The sequence below is a fragment of the Geotrypetes seraphini genome, chromosome 4 (assembly GCF_902459505.1).
Source record: "Geotrypetes seraphini chromosome 4, aGeoSer1.1, whole genome shotgun sequence".
Lineage (NCBI taxonomy): Eukaryota > Metazoa > Chordata > Amphibia > Gymnophiona > Dermophiidae > Geotrypetes > Geotrypetes seraphini.
Window position 1 is genome coordinate 1,999,466 of NC_047087.1, and position 22,436 is coordinate 2,021,901.

Below are 22,436 nucleotides of genomic sequence, written 5' to 3' on the forward strand. Positions count from 1 at the left end.
GCACCTGGGCAGCCAAAATCCATGCAAGACTTACACCCTTAATGGCGAGATCCTAACAAGAACTGAAGCAGAACGAGACTTAGGGGTGATCGTCTGTGAGAACATGAAGACTGCCAATCAAGTGGAGCAAGCTTCATCCAAGGCAAGGCAAATCATAGGTTGCATACGCAGGAGTTTCGTCAGCCGTAAGCCTGAAGTCATTATGCCATTGTATAGATCCATGGTGAGGCCCCACCTGGAATACTGTGTGCAATTCTGGAGGCCGCATTACTGTAAGGATGTGCTGAGACTGGAGTCGGTCCAGAGAATGGCCACCCGGATGGTCTCGGGACTCAAGGATCTCCCGTACGAGGAACGGCTGGATAAGTTGCAGCTGTACTCACTCGAGGAACGCAGAGAGAGGGGTGACATGATTGAGACATTCAAGTATCTCACGGGCCGCATCAAGGTGGAAGAAGATATCTTCTTTTTCAAGGGTCCCGCGGCAACAAGGGGGCATCCGTGGAAAATCAGAGGCGGGAAACTGCACGGGGACACCAGGAAATTCTTTTTCACTGAAAGGGTGGTTGATCACTGGAATAGTCTTCCACTTCAGGTTATTGAGGCCAGCAGCGTGCCTGATTTTAAGGCCAAATGGGATAGACACGTGGGATCTATTCACAGAGAAAGGTAGGGGAGGGTCATTGGGGTAGGCAGACTAGATGGGCCGTGGCCCTTATCTGCCGTCTATTTCTATGTTTCTATGTAATGGTGCATCCGCATTTGGAGTACTGTGTCCAATATTGGTCACCGTACCTTAAGAAGGATATGGCGTTACTCGAGAGGGTTCAGAGGAGAGCGACACGTCTGATAAAAGGGATGGAAAACCTTTCATACACTGAGAGATTGGAGAAACTGGGTCTCTTTTCCCTGGAGAAGAGGAGACTCAGAAGGGATATGATAGAGACCTACAAGATCATGAAGGGCATAGAGAGAATAGAGAGGGACAGATTCTTCAAACTTTCAAAAAAATATAAGAACAAGAGGGCATTCAGAAAGTTGAAAGGGGACAGATTCAAAACAAATGCCAGGAAGTTCTTCTTTACCCAACGTGTGGTGGACACCTGGAATGCGCTTCCAGAGGACGTAATAGGGCAGAGTACAGTACTGGGGTTTAAGAAAGGATTGGACAATTTCCTGCTGGAGAAGGGGATAGAAGAGTATAGATAGAGGATTACTGCTGGACCTGTTGGGCTGCCGCGTGAGCTGGCTGCTGGGCGCGATGGACCACAGGTCTGACCCAGCGGAGGCATTGCTTATGTTCTTATGTTCTTACAAGGGCATTATAACATTCTTAGTCTTGTTAACCATTCCTTTTCTAATAATTCCTAGCATCCTGCTTGCTTTTTTGGCCACCACCACACATTGGGTGGAAAGTTTCATCGTATTGTCTACGATGACACCCTGATCCTTTTCTTGGGTGCTAACCCCCAAGGTGAACCCTAGCATCCGATAACTGTGATTCGGGTTATTTTTCTCAATGTGCATCACTTTGCATTTGTCCACATTAAATTTCATCTGCCATTTGGAGGCCCAGTTTTCTAATTTTCTATGGTCTGCCTGCAATTTTTCACAATCTGAATATGTTTTAACAACTTTGAACAGTTTTAGTGTCATTTGCAAATTTAATCACCTCACTCGTCATTCCAATTTCCATATCATTTATAAATAAGTTAAGTAGTACCCGTCTCAGTATAGACCCCTGTGACACTCCACTGTTTATTCTCCTCCATTTATCCCTACCCTCTGTTTTCTATTTGATAACCAATTCCTATTCCACAACTGAACTTTTTCTCAGGAGTCTCTCATGAGGAACTTTGTCAAAAGCTTTCTGAAAATCTAGATATACTGCATCAACTGGCTCACTTTTATCCACATGTTTATTCACACCTTCAAAGAAGTCAAACAAATTGGTGAGGCAAGATCTCCCTTGGTTGAACCCATGCTAACTCCGTCTCATTAAATCATGTTTGTCTACGTGTTCCACAATTTTATTTTTTATAATTGTTTCCACCATTTTGCCTGGCATTCAAGTCAGGCTTACCAGTCTGTAATTTCCCGGATCTCCCCTGGAGCCCTTTTTAAAAATCGGCGTAACATTGGCCATTCTCCAATCTTCAGGTACTACAGATGATTTTAGCAACAGGTTACAGATCACTAAAAGCAGGTCAGCAATTTCATGTTTGAGTTCTTTTAGTACCCTGGGATGTACACCATCTGGTCCAGGCGATATATAATTTTTTAACTTGTTGATTTGGCTTAGTATATCTTCCAGATTCACCGAGATTTCTTTCAGTTTCTTCACATCACCTTTGAATACCATTTCCAATTCTGGTAGATCTCTTACATCAGGGGTGTCCAATGTCGGTCCTCGAGGGCCGCAGTCCAGTCGGATTTTCAGGATTTCCCCAATGAATATACATGAGGTCTATTTGCATGCACTGCTTTCATTGTATGCTAATAGATCTCATGCATATTCATTGGGGAAATCCTGAAAACCCGACTGGATTGTGGCCCTCGAGGACCGACATTGGACACCCCTGTCTTACATCTTCTTCCGTAAAGACTGAAGCAAAGAATGGACTGGTAACCCTACTTTTTACTAAGACCCTTTTCCCAACTAAAGCAGGGGTGTCCAACCCGCGACCCACGGGTCGTGATGTCAGAGGGAACGCTTCCAGATCAGCCACAGGAGGCGCATAGGATCCGCTGCCCGAGACTTTCAGCGAACGCTGCAGGAAGATGGAGGAGGGAGCCAGCAAGGCAGAAAACACCGCATCACCCTTGAGCGTGAGTGGGGCCGCATGCGTCTTGTAGAGAGAAGCCCATCCAATGGTTTCTAGTCCAAAAGGGCGGCACGGAGTTCATTCATTCTCCCCACCACCTTCCCTCCCTCCCCTCCTGTACAGCTCATAGATTTGAGGGAACTTCAGGGACTAAGCCCTCTCTTTTCCAGTCTCATAAAGCTCCAAGCTCTTCCCCTGTGCTAAAATAATCTTTAAAATCAACGGGCTTAGGAACTGGGTGTTACAGACACCAGCAGCGAGTAGTTCTTCAGGAGAAGGCAGAGAGGGCTGGGGGCAGCAGTGAAGAGACAGAATGAAGGGAAAGATAGGGGGGAGCATGAGCCATAAGATGGAAGAATGGAGGGAGTGAAGGATAGAGATGCAGAGGTGAGGGAGATAATAGAAAGGGAGAATTAGGTGTCTGAGAGAGGGAAAGAGATGGTGCATTTGGGGAGAGAGAAGGGGGAGAACAAACTGGGCTGAGGAAGCCTGGACTTTTTTTTTAAGTACAGAGGGGTATTAAAAGAAGTGCTGGATTGGATGTGGGGAGAGAGCTTATAGGGCCAGAAACAGATGATAGAGAGATGATGGCCAGAAACAGGGGAGAGAGATGGTGGGCAATAGTCTGAAGGTAGAGAAGTTGGACCAGGGGTGGTATGGAGGAAGAGGGAAAGAGATACTTGAAGGGAGAACTGTTGGGAAGAGAAAGGGAGAAATGGTGGATCTGGGGATGGAAGGAAGGGAGGGAGAAATGTTAGGCCTGTGAATGGAAGGCAGAGAGATGCAGCATCTCTCTTTTTTTCCCCTACATTTCATTGTTCAGCATCAAGGGGAGGAGGGAAGAAGAAAAACAGAAAAGAGAGGGAGCAAAATGTTGGACCATAGGGATAGAGGAGCAGAGGTGGACCCATAGGAGGGCAGGAGGGAAGAGAGCTGGGATAAGAAGATGCTAGGAATATAAGAACATAAGAAGTTGCCTCCACTGGGTCAGACCAGAGGTCCATCGCGCCCAGCGGTCCGCTCCCTCGGCGGCCCATCAGGTCCATGACCTGTGAAGTAGTTCCTGACCATTTTTATAACCTACCTCTACTTCTATCTGTACCCCTCAATCCCCTTAACCTTTAGGAACCTATCCAAACCTTCCTTGAACCCCTGTACTGTGTTCTGGCCTATCACAACCTCCGGAAGCGTGTTCCATGTGTCCACCACCCTCTGGGTAAAAAAGAACTTTCTGGCATTTGTTTTAAACTTGTCCCCTTTCAGTTTCTCTGAGTGACCCCTAGTACCTGAGGTTCCCCACAGTCTGAAGAACCTGTCCCTGTCTACCTTCTCTATGCCCTTCAGGATCTTGAAGGTTTCTCTCATGTCTCCTCTAAGTCTCCGCTTTTCCAGGGAGAACAGCCCCAGCATTTTCAATCTGTCAGCGTATGAAAAGTTTTCCATACCTTTTATCAGTTTAGTCGCTCTTCTCTGGACCCCCTCAAGTACTGCCATGTCCTTCTTGAGGTGCGGCGACCAGTACTGGACACAATATTCCAGATGTGGGCGCACCATTGCATGATATAGCGGCATGATGACTTCCTTCGTCCTGGTCGTGATACCCTTTTTAATGATACCCAACATTCTGTTCGCTTTTTTTGATGCTGTTGCACACTGTGCCGATGCTTTCAATGTTGAGTCCACCATCACCCCCAGATCTCTTTCAAGGTTGCTCACCCCTAGCAATGATCCCCCCATTTTGTAGCTGAACATCGGGTTCTTTTTCCCTACATGCATGACCTTGCATTTCTCTATGTTAAAGCTCATTTGCCACTTTCTTGCCCATTCTTCCAGTCTCGTTAGGTCCCTTTGCAGGTCTTCACAGTCTTCCGTGTTTCTAACCCTGCTGCAGAGTTTGGTGTCATCAGCAAATTTGATAACCTCACATTTCGTCCCCGTCTCCAGGTCGTTGATAAATATATTGAACAGGAGCGGTCCCAGCACCGACCCCTGCGGAACTCTGCTCGTGACCCTTTGCCAGTCTGAGTAATGACCCTTTACTCCAACCCTCTGTTTCCTGCCTGCCAGCCAGTGTTTGATCCATCGGTGGACATCCCCTTGCACCCCGTGGCTCCACAGCTTCTTAAGTAGCTGTTCGTGAAGTACCTTGTCGAAGGCTTTTTGGAAGTCAAGGTAAATGATGTCTATGGATTCCCCCTTATCCATCTGGCTGTTTATTCCTTCAAAGAAGTACAGTAAGTTCGTGAGGCACGACCTTCCCTTGCAGAAGCCATGCTGGCTCATCTTCAGTTGTCCCTTGCTTTCTATGTGTTCGCAGATTGTGTCCTTGACCAGTGCTTCCATCATTTTTCCTGGGACTGAGGTCAAGCTCACCAGCCTGTAGTTTCCCGGGTCCCCCTTTGATCCCTTCTTAAAGATAGGCGTGACATTTGCTATTTTCCAGTCCTCTGGGATCTCCCCTGTTTTTAAGGATAGGTTACATATTTGGCGAAGTGTTTCCACTATTTCGTTTCTCAGCTCTTTTAGTACCCTTGGGTGGATGCCGTCCGGACCTGGTGATTTGTCGCTCTTCAGTCTGCCTATCTGTCGGAGGACATCCTCTTTGCTTACCTCTAGTTGGACCAGCTTCTCACCATGGACACCGTTTATGATCTCCTCGGGTTCTGGGATATTGGATGTGTCCTCTCTCGTGAAGACTGACGAGAAGAACTTGTTTAACCTGTCAGCTATCTCTTTTTCCTCCTTTACCACTCCCTTCCTGTCTCCATCGTCCAACGGTCCCACTTCCTCCCTGGCTGGTTGTTTCCCTTTCACATACCTGAAGAATGGTTTGAAGTTTCTTGCTTCCCCCGCCAATCTCTCCTCATATTCCCTTTTCGCTTTCCTGACCATTCGGTGACAGTCTTTTTGGTACCTTTTGTGCTCCTTCTGGTTTTCTTTTGTTTGGTCCTTTTTCCATTTTCTGAAAGATGTTTTCTTGTTACTTATTGCCGTTTTCACTGCATTTGTTATCCACGCCGGGTTTTTTGTGCGATTTTTTTTGCACCCTTTCCTAAACCTGGGGACATACAGGTTTTGTGCTTCGTGCACCGTGCCCTTGAGTAGGGCCCAGGCTTCCTCTACGGTCTCCATTTTCCCTGAGCTGTTGCTGAGCTTCTTTCCCACCATTTTCCTCATTTCCTCGTAATTTCCTTTTCTGAAATTGAGTGCTGTCGTTTTGGTTCTTTTCACCTTTGATGTTCCTATTTTTAACTTGTATTGGATCACGTTGTGATCGCTGTTTCCTAGTGGCGCTAGTACTACCACCTCCTTTGCGGGTCCTCCTAGCCCGTTGAGATGGAAAGAAAATGACAGGTCCCTCAGGGTTCGGTGCTGGAGCCTGTTCAATATGTTTGTGAGTGACATTGCTGAAGGGTTAGAAGGAAAGGTTTGCCTTTTTGCTGATGATACCAAGATTTGTAACAGAGTAGACACCAAGGAGGGAGTGCAAAACATGAAAAAGCATCTACAAAAGTTAGAGGTATGGACTCTAGCACTGGAAAATGATAGAGAATATGTTTTACATCTGTATTTCCGTCACTTAAATGACAAATTTTTGGGCTCAAATGTTAGAATTTTTACCGATCTGGCTTTGAAAACCCAGAGGTGTAGAAAGGAATTCTTGGCCTTGCAGCCAAGAGTCCTGGCCCTTGGGGCTACTTTCTTGCTTAAATTTTCAGCAAAATGTTTTATTTCTTATCAAAGTAAAAATTTCCTTTTTTTTTTTTTTAGCCTAAACAAGAATTAGATATTTTAGGGCCAAAAGAAAGGTTGGTTTCTTAGTCTTTGATGAATGTCCTGTCTACTGGCTATAGGAGGGATAATCATTTTGCATCTCTATTTTTGAATAACTATTCTGTTAATTGTTAAATTTATTTCTTTTCTTGGTTCTAAATTTGTAGACTGAATAATTGATTACATATGCAGTATACATTTTAGTGTTACATATAAGATAATTTTCCTTTCTGTATTTTCTGATCTCTTTCAAGATAGTAAATGCTTGATAAATTGTAAAAGGATATAAATAATAATAATAATAAAAAAGTTAGAAGAATGGTCTAATATCTGGCAACTAAAATTCAATGCAAAGAAATGCAGAGTAATGCATATGAGGATAAATAATCGGAAGAAGCCATATATGCTGGGAGGGGAGAGACTGATATGCATGGATGGGGAGAGGGACCTTGGGGTGTCTGAAGATTTTAAGGCAAAAAAACAGTGCGACAAGGCGGTGGCTGCTGCCAGAAGGATGCTGTGCTGTATAAAGAGAGTAACCAGTAGAAGAACGAAGGTGTTGCTGCCCCTGTACAGGTCTTTGATGAGACCCCACTTGGAGTATTGTGTTCAGTTTTGGAGACTGTATCTGGCGAAGAACACAAAAAGGTTTGAAGCGGTCCAGAGGAGGACGACGAAAATGATAGGAGGTTTGCACCAAAAGATGTATGAGGAGAGACTGGAAGCCATGAATATCTATACCTTAGAGGAAAGCAGGGACAGGGGAGATATGATTCAGACATTCAAATATTTGAAAGGTATTAACATAGAACAAAATCTTTTCAAGAGAAAGGAAAATGGTAAAACTAGAGGACATAATTTGAGGTTGAGGGGTGGTAGACTCAAGTGCAATGTAAGGAAATTTTCTTTACGGAGAGGGTGGTGGATGCCTGGAATGCGCTTCTGAGAGAGGTGGTGTAGTTCAAAAAAGCGTGGGATGAACACAGAGGATCTAGAATCAGAAAATAATAGTAAATATTGAAGTACTAAGGCCAGTTCTGGGCAGACTTGCACGGTCTGTGTCTGAATATGGCCGCTTGGTGGAGGTTGGACTGGGGAGAAACATAGAAACATAACATAGAAATAGACGGCAGATAAGGGCCACGGCCCATCTAATCTGCCCACCCCAATGACCCTCCTCTACCTTTCTCTGTGAATAGATCCCATGTGTCTATCCCTTTTGGCCTTAAAATCAGGCACGCTGCTGGCCTCAATAACCTAAAGTGGAAGACTATTCCAGCGATCAACCACCCTTTCAGTGAAAAAGAATTTCCTGGCGTCCCCGTGCAGTTTCCCGCCCCTGATTTTCCACGGATGCCCCCTTGTTGCCGCGGGACCCTTGAAAAAGAAGATATCTTCTTCCACCTCGATGCGGCCCATGAGATACTTGAATGTCTCGATCATGTCACCCCTCTCTCTGCGTTCCTCGAGTGAGTACAGCTGCAACTTATCCAGCCGTTCCTCTTACGGTAGATCCTTGAGTCCCGAGACCATCCGGGTGGCCATTCTCTGGACCGACTCCAGTCTCAGCACATCCTTACGGTAATGCGGCCTCCAGAATTGCACACAGTATTCTAGGTGGGGCCTCACCATGGATCTATACAATGGCATAATGACTTCAGGCTTACGGCTGATGAAACTCCTGCGTATGCCTGAAGTCATTATGCCATTGTATAGATCCATGGTGAGGCCCCACCTGGAATACTGTGTGCAATTCTGGAGGCCGCATTACCGTAAGGATGTGCTGAGACTGGAGTCGGCTTCAATGGCTGAGAGGGTGTTGATGGACTGGAGTGAGCTTTGACAGAGACTTCAATAGTTGGAACCTAAGAACAGTACTGGGCAGAGCTTTAGATTCTTGCCCAGAAATAGATAAGAAGAAAAAAAAACCAACAATTTTTTTGGATTGAATCAGGTTGGACAGACTAAATGGACCATTCGGGTCTTTATCTGCCGTCATATACTATGTTACTATGGCAGAATATCTTGAGATTAACAAGGTAGATAAAGCTAGAAAAAGAATAGCAGTGGGCAAAAGTAAAATGAGAAAGTATTGTTTTGTTAGGAAAGGAGAACACGGTTGATACAGAAAGAGTAATGTCAACAGGAAAAGCTAAGAGAAGATGAGAAAAGAAGAGAGTGAAAATGCAAATATCCATACAACAGGATCATGAGACTTTCTAGGAGCTGCATAAGTGGCATTATGAAAAGAAATGGGGTTTCCTCATCTCAAACCTTTGGGAAAAGTCATAGATTCAAAATGTTGAGAATGTTTTATTTGTTTTTTTCATGGCACAACAAAGGAATCGTGAGGATGACATGGGGACAAAGTTTATCGCCATCTTCATGAGCTCTGTCTCCACCCCTGCCCTATCCCTGCAGACTCTGTCCTCATTTGCACAAACCTTGAAAACTTCTTTTATATTGAAATCTTTTTGTTAAAGTATGAAAAGGGACAATATACAGCTCTTTTTACAAAGCTGCGGTAGCAATTCCCATAGAAATTAAATGGGTTTTGTTGCACCCTCCCCTCCCCCTCCCCTCCATGAGCACCAGCGAGTGCATCTCTTTCTCAACCAACAGACACAAGCGAAGCTCACACCTGAACTTCGTTTCTCCACCGGTTAAAGGTTGTAAATTTAAAAGTCATCATCAACATCTTCTCGCACATCAAGCAGCATTATGGGGTAAAGACCTTGAACAATTGCTTGTACCTACTACCTATGGAGAATTCAGGAAACGCCCGAAAACACATCTATTCCTGAAATACTTAGGAAACCAACCTATTCAATCTTAGTCCTTAACAACTGAGCACAAGAACCACCTGCCGCTAAATCTGTACTTTGTTTATTCATTCAATCTGTAACTTTGCTTATTCACTCAACCTGTAACATTTCTAATCATTGTAAACCGCATAGAACTTCACAGTCCTGCAGTATATAAACTGTTATTATTATTATTATCCCAGCTCCCTTTTCTCTCCTTCCCACCATTTCCTCTCTTCTCTCTCCCCTTTGCCTTGCCTTACTCTCACTCTCTCTCTCTTTCGGCTGCTTCCCCGGCACTTCCTCTTACATCTCCAGGTAGGATTGCCAGATTTTCCAATCTGAAAATTCGGATCCCTAGACCCGCCTGCCCAGTTCCGCCCATGCTCTAATCCCACCCCCAGTTCCACCCTAGGCCCCCCCCCCCCCAGCTGCCTGCTCTTCCCTGCCCAACGCAATTTGAGGAGGCTTTTCAAAACCCGGACAAAGGAGGACATGTCCAGGGAAATCCGGACAGCTGCTAATCCTATCCCAAGGCCCTCCACAGCCCTTTTCCCTTTACTATTCTTTCTCCTGTCCCGTGTGGCACTAAAGCTGATTGTGCCGCAGTGCAAGCAAGCTGGTTTTCAGCCAGCCTGAAGTCTTTCTCTATAGCACTGGGAAACGGGAAGTTCCGCCTCTGACAAAGCTTCCTGTTTCCCAACGCTGGCAGAAAACTAGCTTGCTTGAACTGCGGTACTGTGGGTTCAGTCCCACGAGGGGCAGGAGAAGGAAAAGCAGAGAGGGGGCTGCAGAGGGCCTGGTTAAGAAGAGGTTCTAGGAGAAAACAAGGGCAGGGGAGCAGTTAAGTTGCTTTCAAAAAATTTAATATGATTAATTTATTAAGTTTGTTATTTGTGTTAGTAATGCATTAAATGTATAGCCCTAATAAAACATTTTAGTGTTGAAACATTTTATTAAGCATTTAAAAAAACAAAACAAAACAGGAATACAAGCAATCAACAAAGTATAACAGGAATCAACATCCCTCCAACCCTCCCTCCACTCCCCCACTACCACTCATCCAGGAGATGCAACCCAACACCAGCACACCCCACCAGAACAAAAAGTTCGGGAATCTGTATTCTGATAATCCCCAAACCCCTAACCCACTAAACAAGGCTACGTTACATGCCCTAGTCCCTACAATACTCAAAACAACAGTAGCAACCCACCTCCAACTCAAAAACCACCATTATCCAAAATAGATCCCATCCCAGAAGATCACAACACTCTGTAGAAAATCCTCCACTCTATTGTATCCGCACTTATACCCAAGAGCCCACACCATTCCCAACCCACCCAATGCTTAAACTCACCATGTTCCCAGTCCCTTCCCCCCCATATCACAACACCTACAGGACATTCAGAAGAAGGCTACGGCCCTTAGGATGTAACTCCATATATATGGATTCCAAATTTGCAAAAATTGCTTACCCCCTTTCCTAGAACCCTTTGCATCTCTTGCCTCCCAGCAGGCCAACTGATGTACATCAACCTGCCAGTGCCAAAACCCAGGGGACTCATTCGAAGTCCAGTATTTCATAATACACTTGCGAGCCACCAAGCCCAGTTTGCGACACAATAATCTACATGCCTCTCTCAGCATTCCAAATGCCTCAGGTAAGTCCAGTACTAACTGCTCCAGAGTACCAGTCAAGGCAAGGTGGAGGCCCTGGCACATAATATCCAAAATATCCCTCCAATACGATTGACTAGAACTACACCCCCAAAACATGTGCCCAAACATCCTGGCCTCCGTCCCACATTTAGAACACAAAGGATTGACAGCTCCCCCACAATAAAAAAAATTGTTGAGGGGTTAGGTACGCCCTATAAAGCATCCTATAATAACACTCCTGCAAAGCTACACAACGTGTCATGGGAGAACTCCCTTCAAATGTTCCAAGAGATCCCATACCTGCAAAGGCACAAGCAATTCTTTCTCCCAACCCATCCTGTAGACACCCACCGCCTTACAGGGTTTCACCCGCCCCAAACTTTTGTATATTATTGACACTGAAATCTTCTCTTCAGTATCTATGCCAAAAAACGTGTGCAGTTGAAAGCCTATATGGCTACCCAATTGCCTGGAATCTAAGATGGCCCAAAAGTGTTTAAGCTGACGATAAGCATATTTGGCCCCCACCCGATTCTGCAGATCATCGTTCGCTACCAGGTCTTCCTCCAACGTCATCACATGCTCCAACTGCCAGACCTTCTCCCACTCCCAGGTAGCAAAAACCGCATTTTCATTCCCCGGGGAAAAAGGGGAGTGCCCACGCAACGGAATCTGGTCAGCAACAAATGGATCCCCATCCAAATTACTCACCAACCAGAAATAAAACATTTTAATAGACAGCATAGGGTGTAAGCAAAGATGATGTCCAGTGCTGTGTATATAGTTGCAGGTCTTACTGCTGTATGCTTATTTTTAGAGCTGTACCGAGGGTCCTTTTACTAAGCTGTGTTAAGAAATAGGCTTAGTGTTCTCTTACATGGGCCTTTCCCATGTCCTATTCCCATTCCTAGCAAAGCTGAGAAAAAGGGCTTTTTTCAGTTTGTCATTAATGGCCTTGGCTACTGTGTAGGGATACCAGATTTTACGGTTGTAAAATCTGGACATATGACCCCACCCCCAGGCCCACCCAGTTCTACCCAGCCCCATCGTGTTCCACAAAGTGCTGGGTTTTGAAAAGTCATCCAGACACCTGGACTGTCCTCTAAAAAGATGATATGTCTGGGTAAATCCAAACGTCTGGTAACCCTACTAATGTGACCATTCGTGCACAGACATAAAATGATTACCAGGGGAGCTCTTACCACCACTGATATACCTCCTCAAAAAGATTTAACAAAAATAACACAAGGCAACAAAAAAAATTTTTTTCAGAATCATCTAACAACACAGCACATTTTTCTAAATCAGTTTATCACGCTGATTTCAGATCTGTTATTAATTTTTTTTCAGTCACGTAAAGTTATAACTAATGTTTTATACGTTTTAGCATATAGGGTTTTAAGAATTGCAGCACCAACTTAAAGAAATGTTGCAGTATCTTCAGTCCAAAGTCAAATAAGCACATAGCATAACATAATTATACTGGACTGTGTCACTTAGCAACCAATATTTCTTCAAAAGTGCTTAGAGAATGATTTTCTTTTTGTGAGTTGTGTCTGGATTGTCACAGCACAACATCCAGCTGTAGTCGGCCATCATACTCTCATTCCAGATGCTGCATTAACTGAATGTCCTGATGAAAACATTCTCCTTGCTCATCGCTTACCATACCAAGATTTTCTGGGAAAAAGTCAAGATGTGAGTACAAAAAGTGTATTTTTATGACATGTGACAGCCAAGTTTCTGTCTTGAGTCAAGGAGATTCTGAACTCCTTCCTTATATGAAGGAGACTTATGGTTGCTCCGAACGTTTTCCTTTAATCACTTGAATGCCTCCCAAGCTACAAGCTCAACTGCTGAGAGTGATTGCTTAAAATCTTCATCCTGCATAGCATAACGGACTTGATCTGTGGGCCTATAAATATCCCTTCCTTCAGTTTTGCAGTGCTGATTTTTGAAATTTCTTAACATGATATTGAAAACCTGGTGAGTTTGCTTTACCAGGTTCTTTATCAACTCCAGCTTGATATGAAGAGGTGGAAGAAATATTTTATGAGGATCCACCAATGACATAAATTTCACACTGCTTATCCCTGGGTTATAGGCATCCCTCAGCTGGGTAATTAGTACAATGACTTTGCATGACCATCTGTAGCAAAAAAAAAACAAAAAACGAAGACAACTGCCGTTAACCCTCCTTATACGTGTTTATATATATATATATATATATTATGAATCTCATTACAAAAATGTGACGTGCTAGTGAAAAACTAAACACAGATTTGAAGTCAGCATGAAAAATACTACAAAACCCACCCAACATTAACTCTGATGAAAATGACGTGTTGACCTGTGTAATTATTTCAAGCTTAACTGCACACATGCCAAACGTAACATGGAACACTTTAGCATGTCCCATGTGAAGCTATTTTACAGCATGAAACAAAAGGGCACTTGAATATTCATAAAAATATTTGAACACCATGCAAACTGTGGTACAGTATTTGAATATTGACCTGTCTGTTATCAAATTACACTCTATATATTAGTATTGAGTCTTACTACTTACAGTTGAAGAACTCCTCTCTTTAGAGAACACCATTAGCATGGCAGAAAGGAATAAATTAATGACCACAAACATCAAAAAGATGACACACGTCGTGATGAGCAGAGAGCCCAGCAAAGGATCTAAATTCAGGACCTAGAGTATGAGGAGAAGAGAGATGATCATTGGAAATCTGTAGCTGTCCCTCCACAATTACTCATCTTCTTTCTTACAGTCTCAGGTTAAAATCTTTGTAGTGTGTGTTAGTTTTTATTGGATCAGTAAAATCTCAATGCATCTGAAAAAGGAACCTGTGTGATCTCTCACACTCAGATACTGCAACTGGAGCTAGATTAAGGTATAGGCAAACTAGGCACATGCCTCAGGCCCAAATGTTGAGGAGGGCCCTGTCAGATGTGCTCAGGATTCAGGAGGCTAGATTTTTTTAGGATTCTAAAAAGTTGTAAATTACCTATCTTAAACAGAGCTGGGTTTAAACATGCTGGGGCCCAGGGCAAAAATTGAGGGGGCCCCTGATTCCCTCTCCTTCCTGTCCCCTCTTCCCGATCTTCCCAATGCCATTATTACCACCCATAAAACAACTTGTCTAGTTCAATAGGTGAGACATTCTAGACAGTAGAGTTATTTCCCCATAGCCGCTTGACTCAGAAGGAATCCACTCTGGATTTTTCACTCTGCCTCTGTTTTACTTCACTAGGCGCTCTAGCTTCACTTTCAGTTCTTTCCTTCTGCACGCATGCCTGCAGGAATGTTTGTTCTGCTCTCCCCACACAATCGCTGGAATACCTGGGAGTCCTTTTCGACAAGGCAGTGGGCCGTGTCTATCTACCAGAAGCCTACGGGCAGAAACTGTGTGCCCAGATTTCTTCCTTTCTACAGTGGCCGGCTCCGTCAGCATTGGACTATCTTCAAGTTCTGGGATCCATGGAAGCCACACTGAATGTAGTTCCCTGAGTCAGGGTGCACATGCATCATCTTCAGCATGCTTTGCTCTCTCACTAGGCTCCGTACAGGGATGCTTTGCAGGCACATCTGCCATGGACTCTGGAAGCCCAAGCAAGCATGGACTGGTGGTACTGGTGGCTTCTCCCACAATTGCTCCGCAGGGGCATACCCCTACACATTGCCTCCTGGATCATAGTGATGACAGATGCTAGCCTTAGTGGCTGGGGAGCCCATTGCAATCTTTCTTCTGTTCAGGGGTGTTGGACACCCTCACAGACAAAATGGTCAGTCAATCGGTTGAAGCTCAGAGCCATTTGACTAGCCCTGACGAGATTGCAGAAGACTCTGGAGGGCCAAGCAATCAGGGTCTTCTCAGACAATGCGACAGCATAGCCTATGTCAATTGCCAGGGAGGGACCAAGAGACTGGCTCAGGAAGCCCACCTTCTTTTACTTTGAGCAAAACATCATCTCCAAGCATTGACGACAGCTCATGTGGGGGGAGTAGACAACGTTCAAGCAGACTTCCTCAGCAGACAGACTCTGGACCCGGGTGAGTGGGCTCTGTCCCCAAAGGCATTCCAAGCGATAGTGGGGCACTGGGCAGCCCCGCTTCTTCAGTCAATGATCCGAGCCCAGCAGCGGGACTCGATGCACTCGTGCAGCTGTGGCCTCAGGAGATTCTCCTCTATATTTTTCCTCCTTGGCCAATGATATGCTGGGTCATTCTTAGGATCGCAGCTTATCTGGTGGCTCCAGATCTGATACATTTGCACAGAGGTTGCAGCCTTTGGCTGAGTGCATATCCAGACCTTCTCATGCAGAGGCCGTTCTCCATGGAGGATCCGGTTCACTTTGTTCTTACGGCGTGGTTCCTGAGCACGCAGCCTTAGAACATAAATGATATTCTGCCCTGGCTGTAGGAAGTCTGAAGTCTAAGAAGTTGTCCACGCTCCTGGCTTATGCTAAGGTGTGGAAGGCCAGGTGGACCTTATTCAGTTCTGATCTCGCTGATTCTTGTCTTTCTTCACACTGGTATGGATAAAGGCCTCATTGTGGCTTTTCTTCTGGTCCAAGTGGCCGGGCTTTCCTGTTTTAGCTCCCGGAAGTGTCGGTCCTCCTTGGTGTCTCATCCTGATATCACTAAATTCTTGAAGGGGGCTCTTCTTGTCATCCTTTCCCTTCCTGGGACCTTAACATGGTGTTGTTTAGTCCTACTAACACTCCTTTTGAGCCCCTTCGGAGCTGGGGCCAATCCTGTTCAATATGTTTGTGAGTGACATTGCTGAAGGGTTAGAAGGAAAAGTGTGCCTTTTTGCAGATGATACCAAGATTTGTAACAGAGTAGACACCAAAGAGGGAGTGGAAAATATGAAAAATGATCTGCAAAAGTTAGAGGAATGGTCTAATGCCTGGCAACTAAAATTCAATGCAAAGAAATGCAGAGTAATGCATTTGGGAATTAATAATCAGAAGGAACCATATATGCTAGGAGAGAAGCTGATATGCACAGACGGGGAGAGGGACCTTGGGGTGATAGTGTCCGAAGATCTAAAGGTGAAAAAACAGTATGACAAGGCAGTGGCTGCTGCCAGAAGGCTGGGCTGTATAAAGAGAGGCATAGCCAGTAGAAGGAAGAAGGTGTTGATGCCCCTGTACAGGTCATTGGTAAGGCCCCACTTGGAGTATAGTGTTCAGTTTTGGAGACCATATTTGGCGAAGGACGTAAGAAGACTTGAAGCGGTCCAGAGGAGGGCGATGAAAATGATAGGAGGCCTGCGCCAGAAGACGTATGAGGAAAGACTGGAAGCCCTGAATATGTATACCCTAGAGGAAAGGAGAGACTGGGGAGATATAATTCAGACGTTCAAATACTTGAAGGGTATTAACGTAGAACATAATCTTTTCCAGAGAAAGGAAAATGGTAAAACCAGAGGACATAATTTGAGGTTGAGGGATGGTAGATTCAAAGGCAATGTTAGAAAATTCTACTTTATGGAGAGGGTGGTGGATGCCTGGAATGTGCTCCCGAGAGAGGTGGTGGAGAGTAAAACTGTGACTGAGTTCAAAGAAGCGTGGGATGAACACAGAGGATCTAGATCAGAAAATAATATTAAAAATTGAACTAAGGTCAATACTGGGCAGACTTGCATGGTCTGTGTCTGTATATGGCCATTTGGTGAGGATGGGCTGGGGAGGGCTTCAATGGCTGGGAGGGTGTAGATGGGCTGAAGTAGGTTTTAACGGAGATTTCGGCAGTAGGAACCCAAGCACAGTACCGGGTAGAGCTGTGGATTTTTGCCCAGAAATAGCTAAGAAGAAAAAATTAAGAAATTTAAATTGAATCAGGTTGGGCAGACTGGATGGACCATTCAGGTCTTTATCTGCCGTCATCTACTATGTTACTATGGTACTATGTTTCTCTCTTGGACTTGACACTTAAGACTGTTTTTCTGGTCGCCATTACTTCTGCGCATCTTGTGTCAGAACTGTAGGCTTTATCTTGCAGAGATCCTTTTCTCTGTATTTTGGAGATGGGACTTTTCCTTCGGATGGTTCCTTCCTTCCTGTTGAAGGTAGTTTTGGCTTTCCATGTTAATCAGGAAGTGTGTTTGCCTGCCTTTCAACCGATAGGTTCCAAGACACAGGACAGCCTGTTGAAGAAACGGGATGTACGCAGAGTTCTTCTGTGTTATCTGGAGGTCACCAATGAGTTTTGTCTCTCTGACCATTTGTTTGTGCCGACTCATTTCTACCTTTGTGGTTTGGTGACTTTGCTTTTCTGATCTCGTTGGTCCCAATCTCTGATCCTGGCTTTCTGTTTCCAGGGCCTCCTGTCCATTTTTCATTTCTTTACAAATTTTTTCTTCTTCACTTCCTACCATATGTCCATCTTTGGCACTGATCTTTCAGATTTAATTTTCTTCCATTTTTTTGTCCCTTTGTAAATTCTAGTTTTTCATATATTCTCTTCACCAATCCATGTGTATCCTCCCTTTCTCTTTCTTTCCCCCTCTCATTCATGCATATATGGTGTATCCTCCTCCTCTTTCTTTCCATTTTCCTCCAACCATCAGGACTGGTTAAAACCAGATCCTCTGGATCTGCTCTATACCTTCTATAATGGGGTCTGTGGAGATCCAGCTTTTACTTATGTGCTGCCTTGGATCCTCTGCTGTCTTGGATATGGGACTCCAACTTGCCCTGTTCTGCCCATAATCCTATGCTGCCTTAGCCAGATCTTGCGGCTGCCCTTGATTCTCTACTGCCTCGGTCTGTCCCAGATCCAGTGGCTGCTTCTCCACCCTGATCTGCTCTGCTTTGGCAAGGCTTACCTTGCCCAGGAGCTTCAAGCTTTTTTTTTTTTTTTTTAATTACAGTTGGATCCATGGGTCTTCTCTGGATCTGACTTTTCAGCAATAAAGTTGGATACATAGATTCCCAGATCCAACTTTAATATATAAAAAAATCATAAAGGTGGCTAGGACAGTCAGGCAGCAATAGATCTGGGGCAAAGCAAGGCAAGTTGGAGCCCCATGTCAGAGAAAGAAGAGGATCCAGAGCAGTATATAAGTAAAAGTCAGGTCTTCTGCAGACTTGACTGGATCCTGAAGGAGGTATACAGTGGATTCAGTAATAATAATAATAATAATGATAATAAAAATAATTTATTTTCTTGTATACCGCCCCACCAACAGTTCTAGGCAGTTCACAACAGAGAAACAGAGACATTTCAGTTAAAAAATACAATATCGAAACACACAACTACTATAAGTTCAACATCAATTAAATACAACATCAGTTAAAAGGTACAATTAAAATACATAGCCTAATGAAACTCCATCTTGAATATGTAGTTTTAAATCAACATTCTTGTGATTTCCTAAATGTAAGATAAGAATAGGCTTGGGTAATCAATGGACTCATCCAGGAATTCATCTTCCCTGCCTGATATTCCAATGTCCTGTCCAAAAAAGTCTTATAACGACAGGCCCTTGGGGTGGGGAAGATGAACATACCTGAGTTTCTAGTACATTTTATTGAATTGAACAATTTCAGGTAAGATACCAAATAAGAGGGTAATAAACCCAAAAAAGCCTTGTAACAAATACACCCAAACTTAAAAAACACTCTAGCCTCAAAAGGCAACCAATGCAATCTAGCATAAAAAGGATTAACATGATCATATTTCTTAAGACCAGTAGATCTAGATATCCAACTTTTGCCTGTTTTCTCCATCCACATGTACCTTCCCCTCTATCTACAGTATGTGCATCTCCTTCCTCTATTTCTTTCATCCACAGGCATTTCCTTTCTCTCTCATCCCATCCTCTTCATCTATGTGTACATCTTCTCTTGATAGGTATGAGTTTGTAGGAAGCCTCAAAACCATTGGAGTACTTCACCAGAAATATCGACTGCATCTAAACGATTGAGCAGGTTTTCATGGGCAACAAGATCAAATGCACTAATTATAGTACTAATGCACAACAGACAAAGATTCAGTGCCCGACAACATGATGCACGACCTACTCCTACTGGAGCGATGGTCTAGGACATGGCAACTCAACTTCAATGCCAAAAAATGCAAAGTTATGCACCTGGGCAGCCAGAATCCATGCAAGTCTTATACCCTTAATGGCGAGATCCTAGCAAAAACGGTAGCAGAACGAGACTTGGGGGTAATCGTCAGTGAGGACATGAAGTCTGCCAATCAAGTGGAGCAGGCTTCGTCCAAGGCAAGACAAATCATGGGCTGCATACGAAGGGGTTTCGTCAGTCGTAAGGCAGAAGTCATTATGCCATTGTATAGATCCATGGTGAGGCCCCACCTGGAATACTGTGTGCAATTCTGGAGGCCGCATTATCGCAAGGATGTGCTGAGACTGGAGTCGGTGCAAAGAATGGCCACCCGGATGGTCTCGGGACTCAAGGATCTACCATACGAAAAACGGCTTGACAAATTACAGCTATACTCGCTCGAGGAGCGCAGAGAGAGGGGGGACATGATCGAGACGTTCAAGTATCTTACGGGCCGCATCGAGGCGGAGGAAGATATCTTCTTTTTCAAGGGTCCCACGACAACAAGAGGGCATCCGTTGAAAATCAGGGGCGGGAAACTACGAGGTGACACCAGGAAATTCTTTTTCACTGAAAGAGTGGTTGATCGCTGGAATAGTCTTCCACTACAGGTGATTGAGGCCAGCAGCGTGCCTGATTTTAAGGCCAAATGGGATCGGCACATGGGATCTCTTCACAGGGCAAAGGTAGGGGAGGGACATTAAGGTGGGCAGACTAGATGGGCCGTGGGCCCTTATCTGCCGTCTATTTCTATGTTTCTATGTAATTGTAGTACAAAAGCTCCTATACCTTTATTGAACAAATTATGCAAATAATCTAGCAATGAGGCCAAAACTGTTTCAGTGCTAGACAGTGGACGGAATCCTGATTGGGAAGCATATAAGACAGAAAATTGATCCAGCTATTCCATTAACTATAAATGTACAAGACCTTCCATAAGTTTATCAAATAATGGAATGACTGCTATTGGTCTATAGTTAGAAATAAGTGAAATGGATTTCTTTAAATTTGTAATGATAGGCGTAATTATAATATGCCCAGTAGTTGTAGGGAATTCTGTGAGATAGCCAGTCATCAAAGTTTTCCCTGGAATTGTAATGGAGCGGATTGCATGATCACCAGGGGCCATGCATCTTAAGGACAATATGATTTCACATTTGTAACAGTTTGATCCCAATCGGGGCTTTGAAAAGAATTCCAACCTAATTCTGCAAAACAGGCATTTTTCAGTGGATCTAATATTTCAAGATCCATATTCATGATATATACAAATATTGTGCTAACTCCTCTGAGGAGGGTGGAATATCCTGTGGGGCCTGTCTAAAATGAATAACTCATCTGAATAATTATTTTGCATTAATAACATTATGCCCTTTCCTAACATATGCAACCTTTTTCTTTTATTCACTTTTTCTAATCATGGAACCCTTTTCTCCAATTCTCCATTTTCAGATTTACACCAGATTCACTGTTGCAGAACCAGATTTGTGACCCTTTCTGTAAACAAGTTTTCTTAAATCTCATTGCAGTTTTGAAATAATTTTGTGAAATGTTTTATCTTAAACCACTTGTTTAACATTGATATAATTATGATCATGCCATATATGACATCATTTTTTTTAAAATTTGTATTCATTTTCAAATATTTCAACAAGTATATAATAGTCAAACAGAAAATCTTTAACTAATCACTTGACAATCTTTCTTAAATTCCTTCAAACATATAAATATAAAAGAATCCCTACCCACCCACCCATATTAATAATAAACAATTATCAATTATTATCATTCACATTCCCACCCCTCCTATATTTAATCTAATACTAAGGTGTTTAAGATGTCTGATCATTAGAATAATTAATCAAAGGCCCCCAAATCTTTTTAAACTTGTGATAATTTCCCTGTTGCATGGCCAGCACTCTCTCCGTTTTATTCCGTTTTATTCCACCAAAAAGAATAATTCAATTTAGTGTAATCTTTCCAGTTTCCAGTAATCTGCTGAATGGCAACCCCTGTCAATATTAATAAAAGTTTATTATTATTTGCAGAAATTGGGCTTTTAAATCTCATAGATGTACCAAATAATATAGTATCATATGAAAGGGCAACATGATTTTCTAACAATGAATTAATTTGGGACCAAATTAACTTCCAAAAGGCATTTATACAGGGACAGAAAAATATTAAATGATCTAATGTCCCAGCTTCTAAACCACAATGCCAGCATCTATTGGACCTAGAGCTATCCAACTTTGTAAACGAACTGGGGTCCAAAAAGCTCTATGCAACAAAAAAACCCAAGTCTGTCTCATAGATGCTGCCTTTGTGGTTTTTATTCTCCAAGACCAAAAACGTGGCCATTGAGAGGCAGAAATATGATGCCCAAGCTCAATGCTCCAAATATCTCTAAGGACAGTTTTTTGTTTTTTATTCAAATACCCATACAACAATTTGTACCACTGTGTGGCTTGGTGACCCAAGAAATCCACCTGAAAGCACAGAAATTCCAAACTATACTGAGAATTAAGAACTTTTCATTCAGGGAACCCCTCCTGAATAGCCTGCTTCAATTGCAACCACTTAAAACTTTGTGACTTATTTAAACCATATTTATGTTGCAATTGTGAAAAACTAAGCATTGATCCATTTATAATAACATCATTTAAAGTCCGTATACCTGCAATAATCCATTGCTTCCAGATGATTTTAAATCCGCCAATTTTGATCTTGGAGTTTACCCAAATGGATTGATTTAATGATTTAGAAATTGGATCTGGTGATAGATTACTAACATAACGAAAGGTCTTCCATGTGTCAAGCAAAATTTTATTATCTTTATATTTCCTGGGCAAATTTATACTAATAAGATGAGACAAATGTAAAGGAAACTGGAGCCGCTATTCCAAGTATAACTAATCTGGAACATTTTCCATAAGGTCTGGGAGGATCCAATACATACCCTGTCTTAAAATATAAGCTTGATGATACCTATAAAAATTTGGAAAATTTACCCCTCCCTCCACAATTGTCTTTTGTAGAGATACTAAAGCAATTCTAGGTCTTTTACCCAACCAAACAAATTTAGTAAGGATACCATTTAACCTTTTGTAAACTGACCCCTGGAAAAAAATTGGTATCATACTCATTTGATAACAAACTACAGGCAATATCATCATTTTGATCGTTTGAACTCTTCCCCACCAAGAAAGATGTAAAGGATTCCATTGCTCACACATCTCTGTTATTTTCTTTAATAAAAGTTTTTCACTCTCCTTCACTGTG

At 43.3% G+C, this 22,436-nt stretch overlaps 1 protein-coding gene across 1 annotated transcript in view; it reads right to left on the minus strand.

Annotated features, from left to right (window-relative positions):
* PKD1L3 (polycystin 1 like 3, transient receptor potential channel interacting) overlaps positions 1-22,436 on the minus strand; it is a 192,975-nt gene that overhangs the window by 11,617 nt on the left and 158,922 nt on the right. Inside the window, exon 30 of the mRNA XM_033941262.1 lies at positions 13,633-13,764. Within this exon, the coding sequence (XP_033797153.1) occupies positions 13,633-13,764 (132 nt within the window). The remainder of the gene's footprint in view (positions 1-13,632; positions 13,765-22,436) is intronic.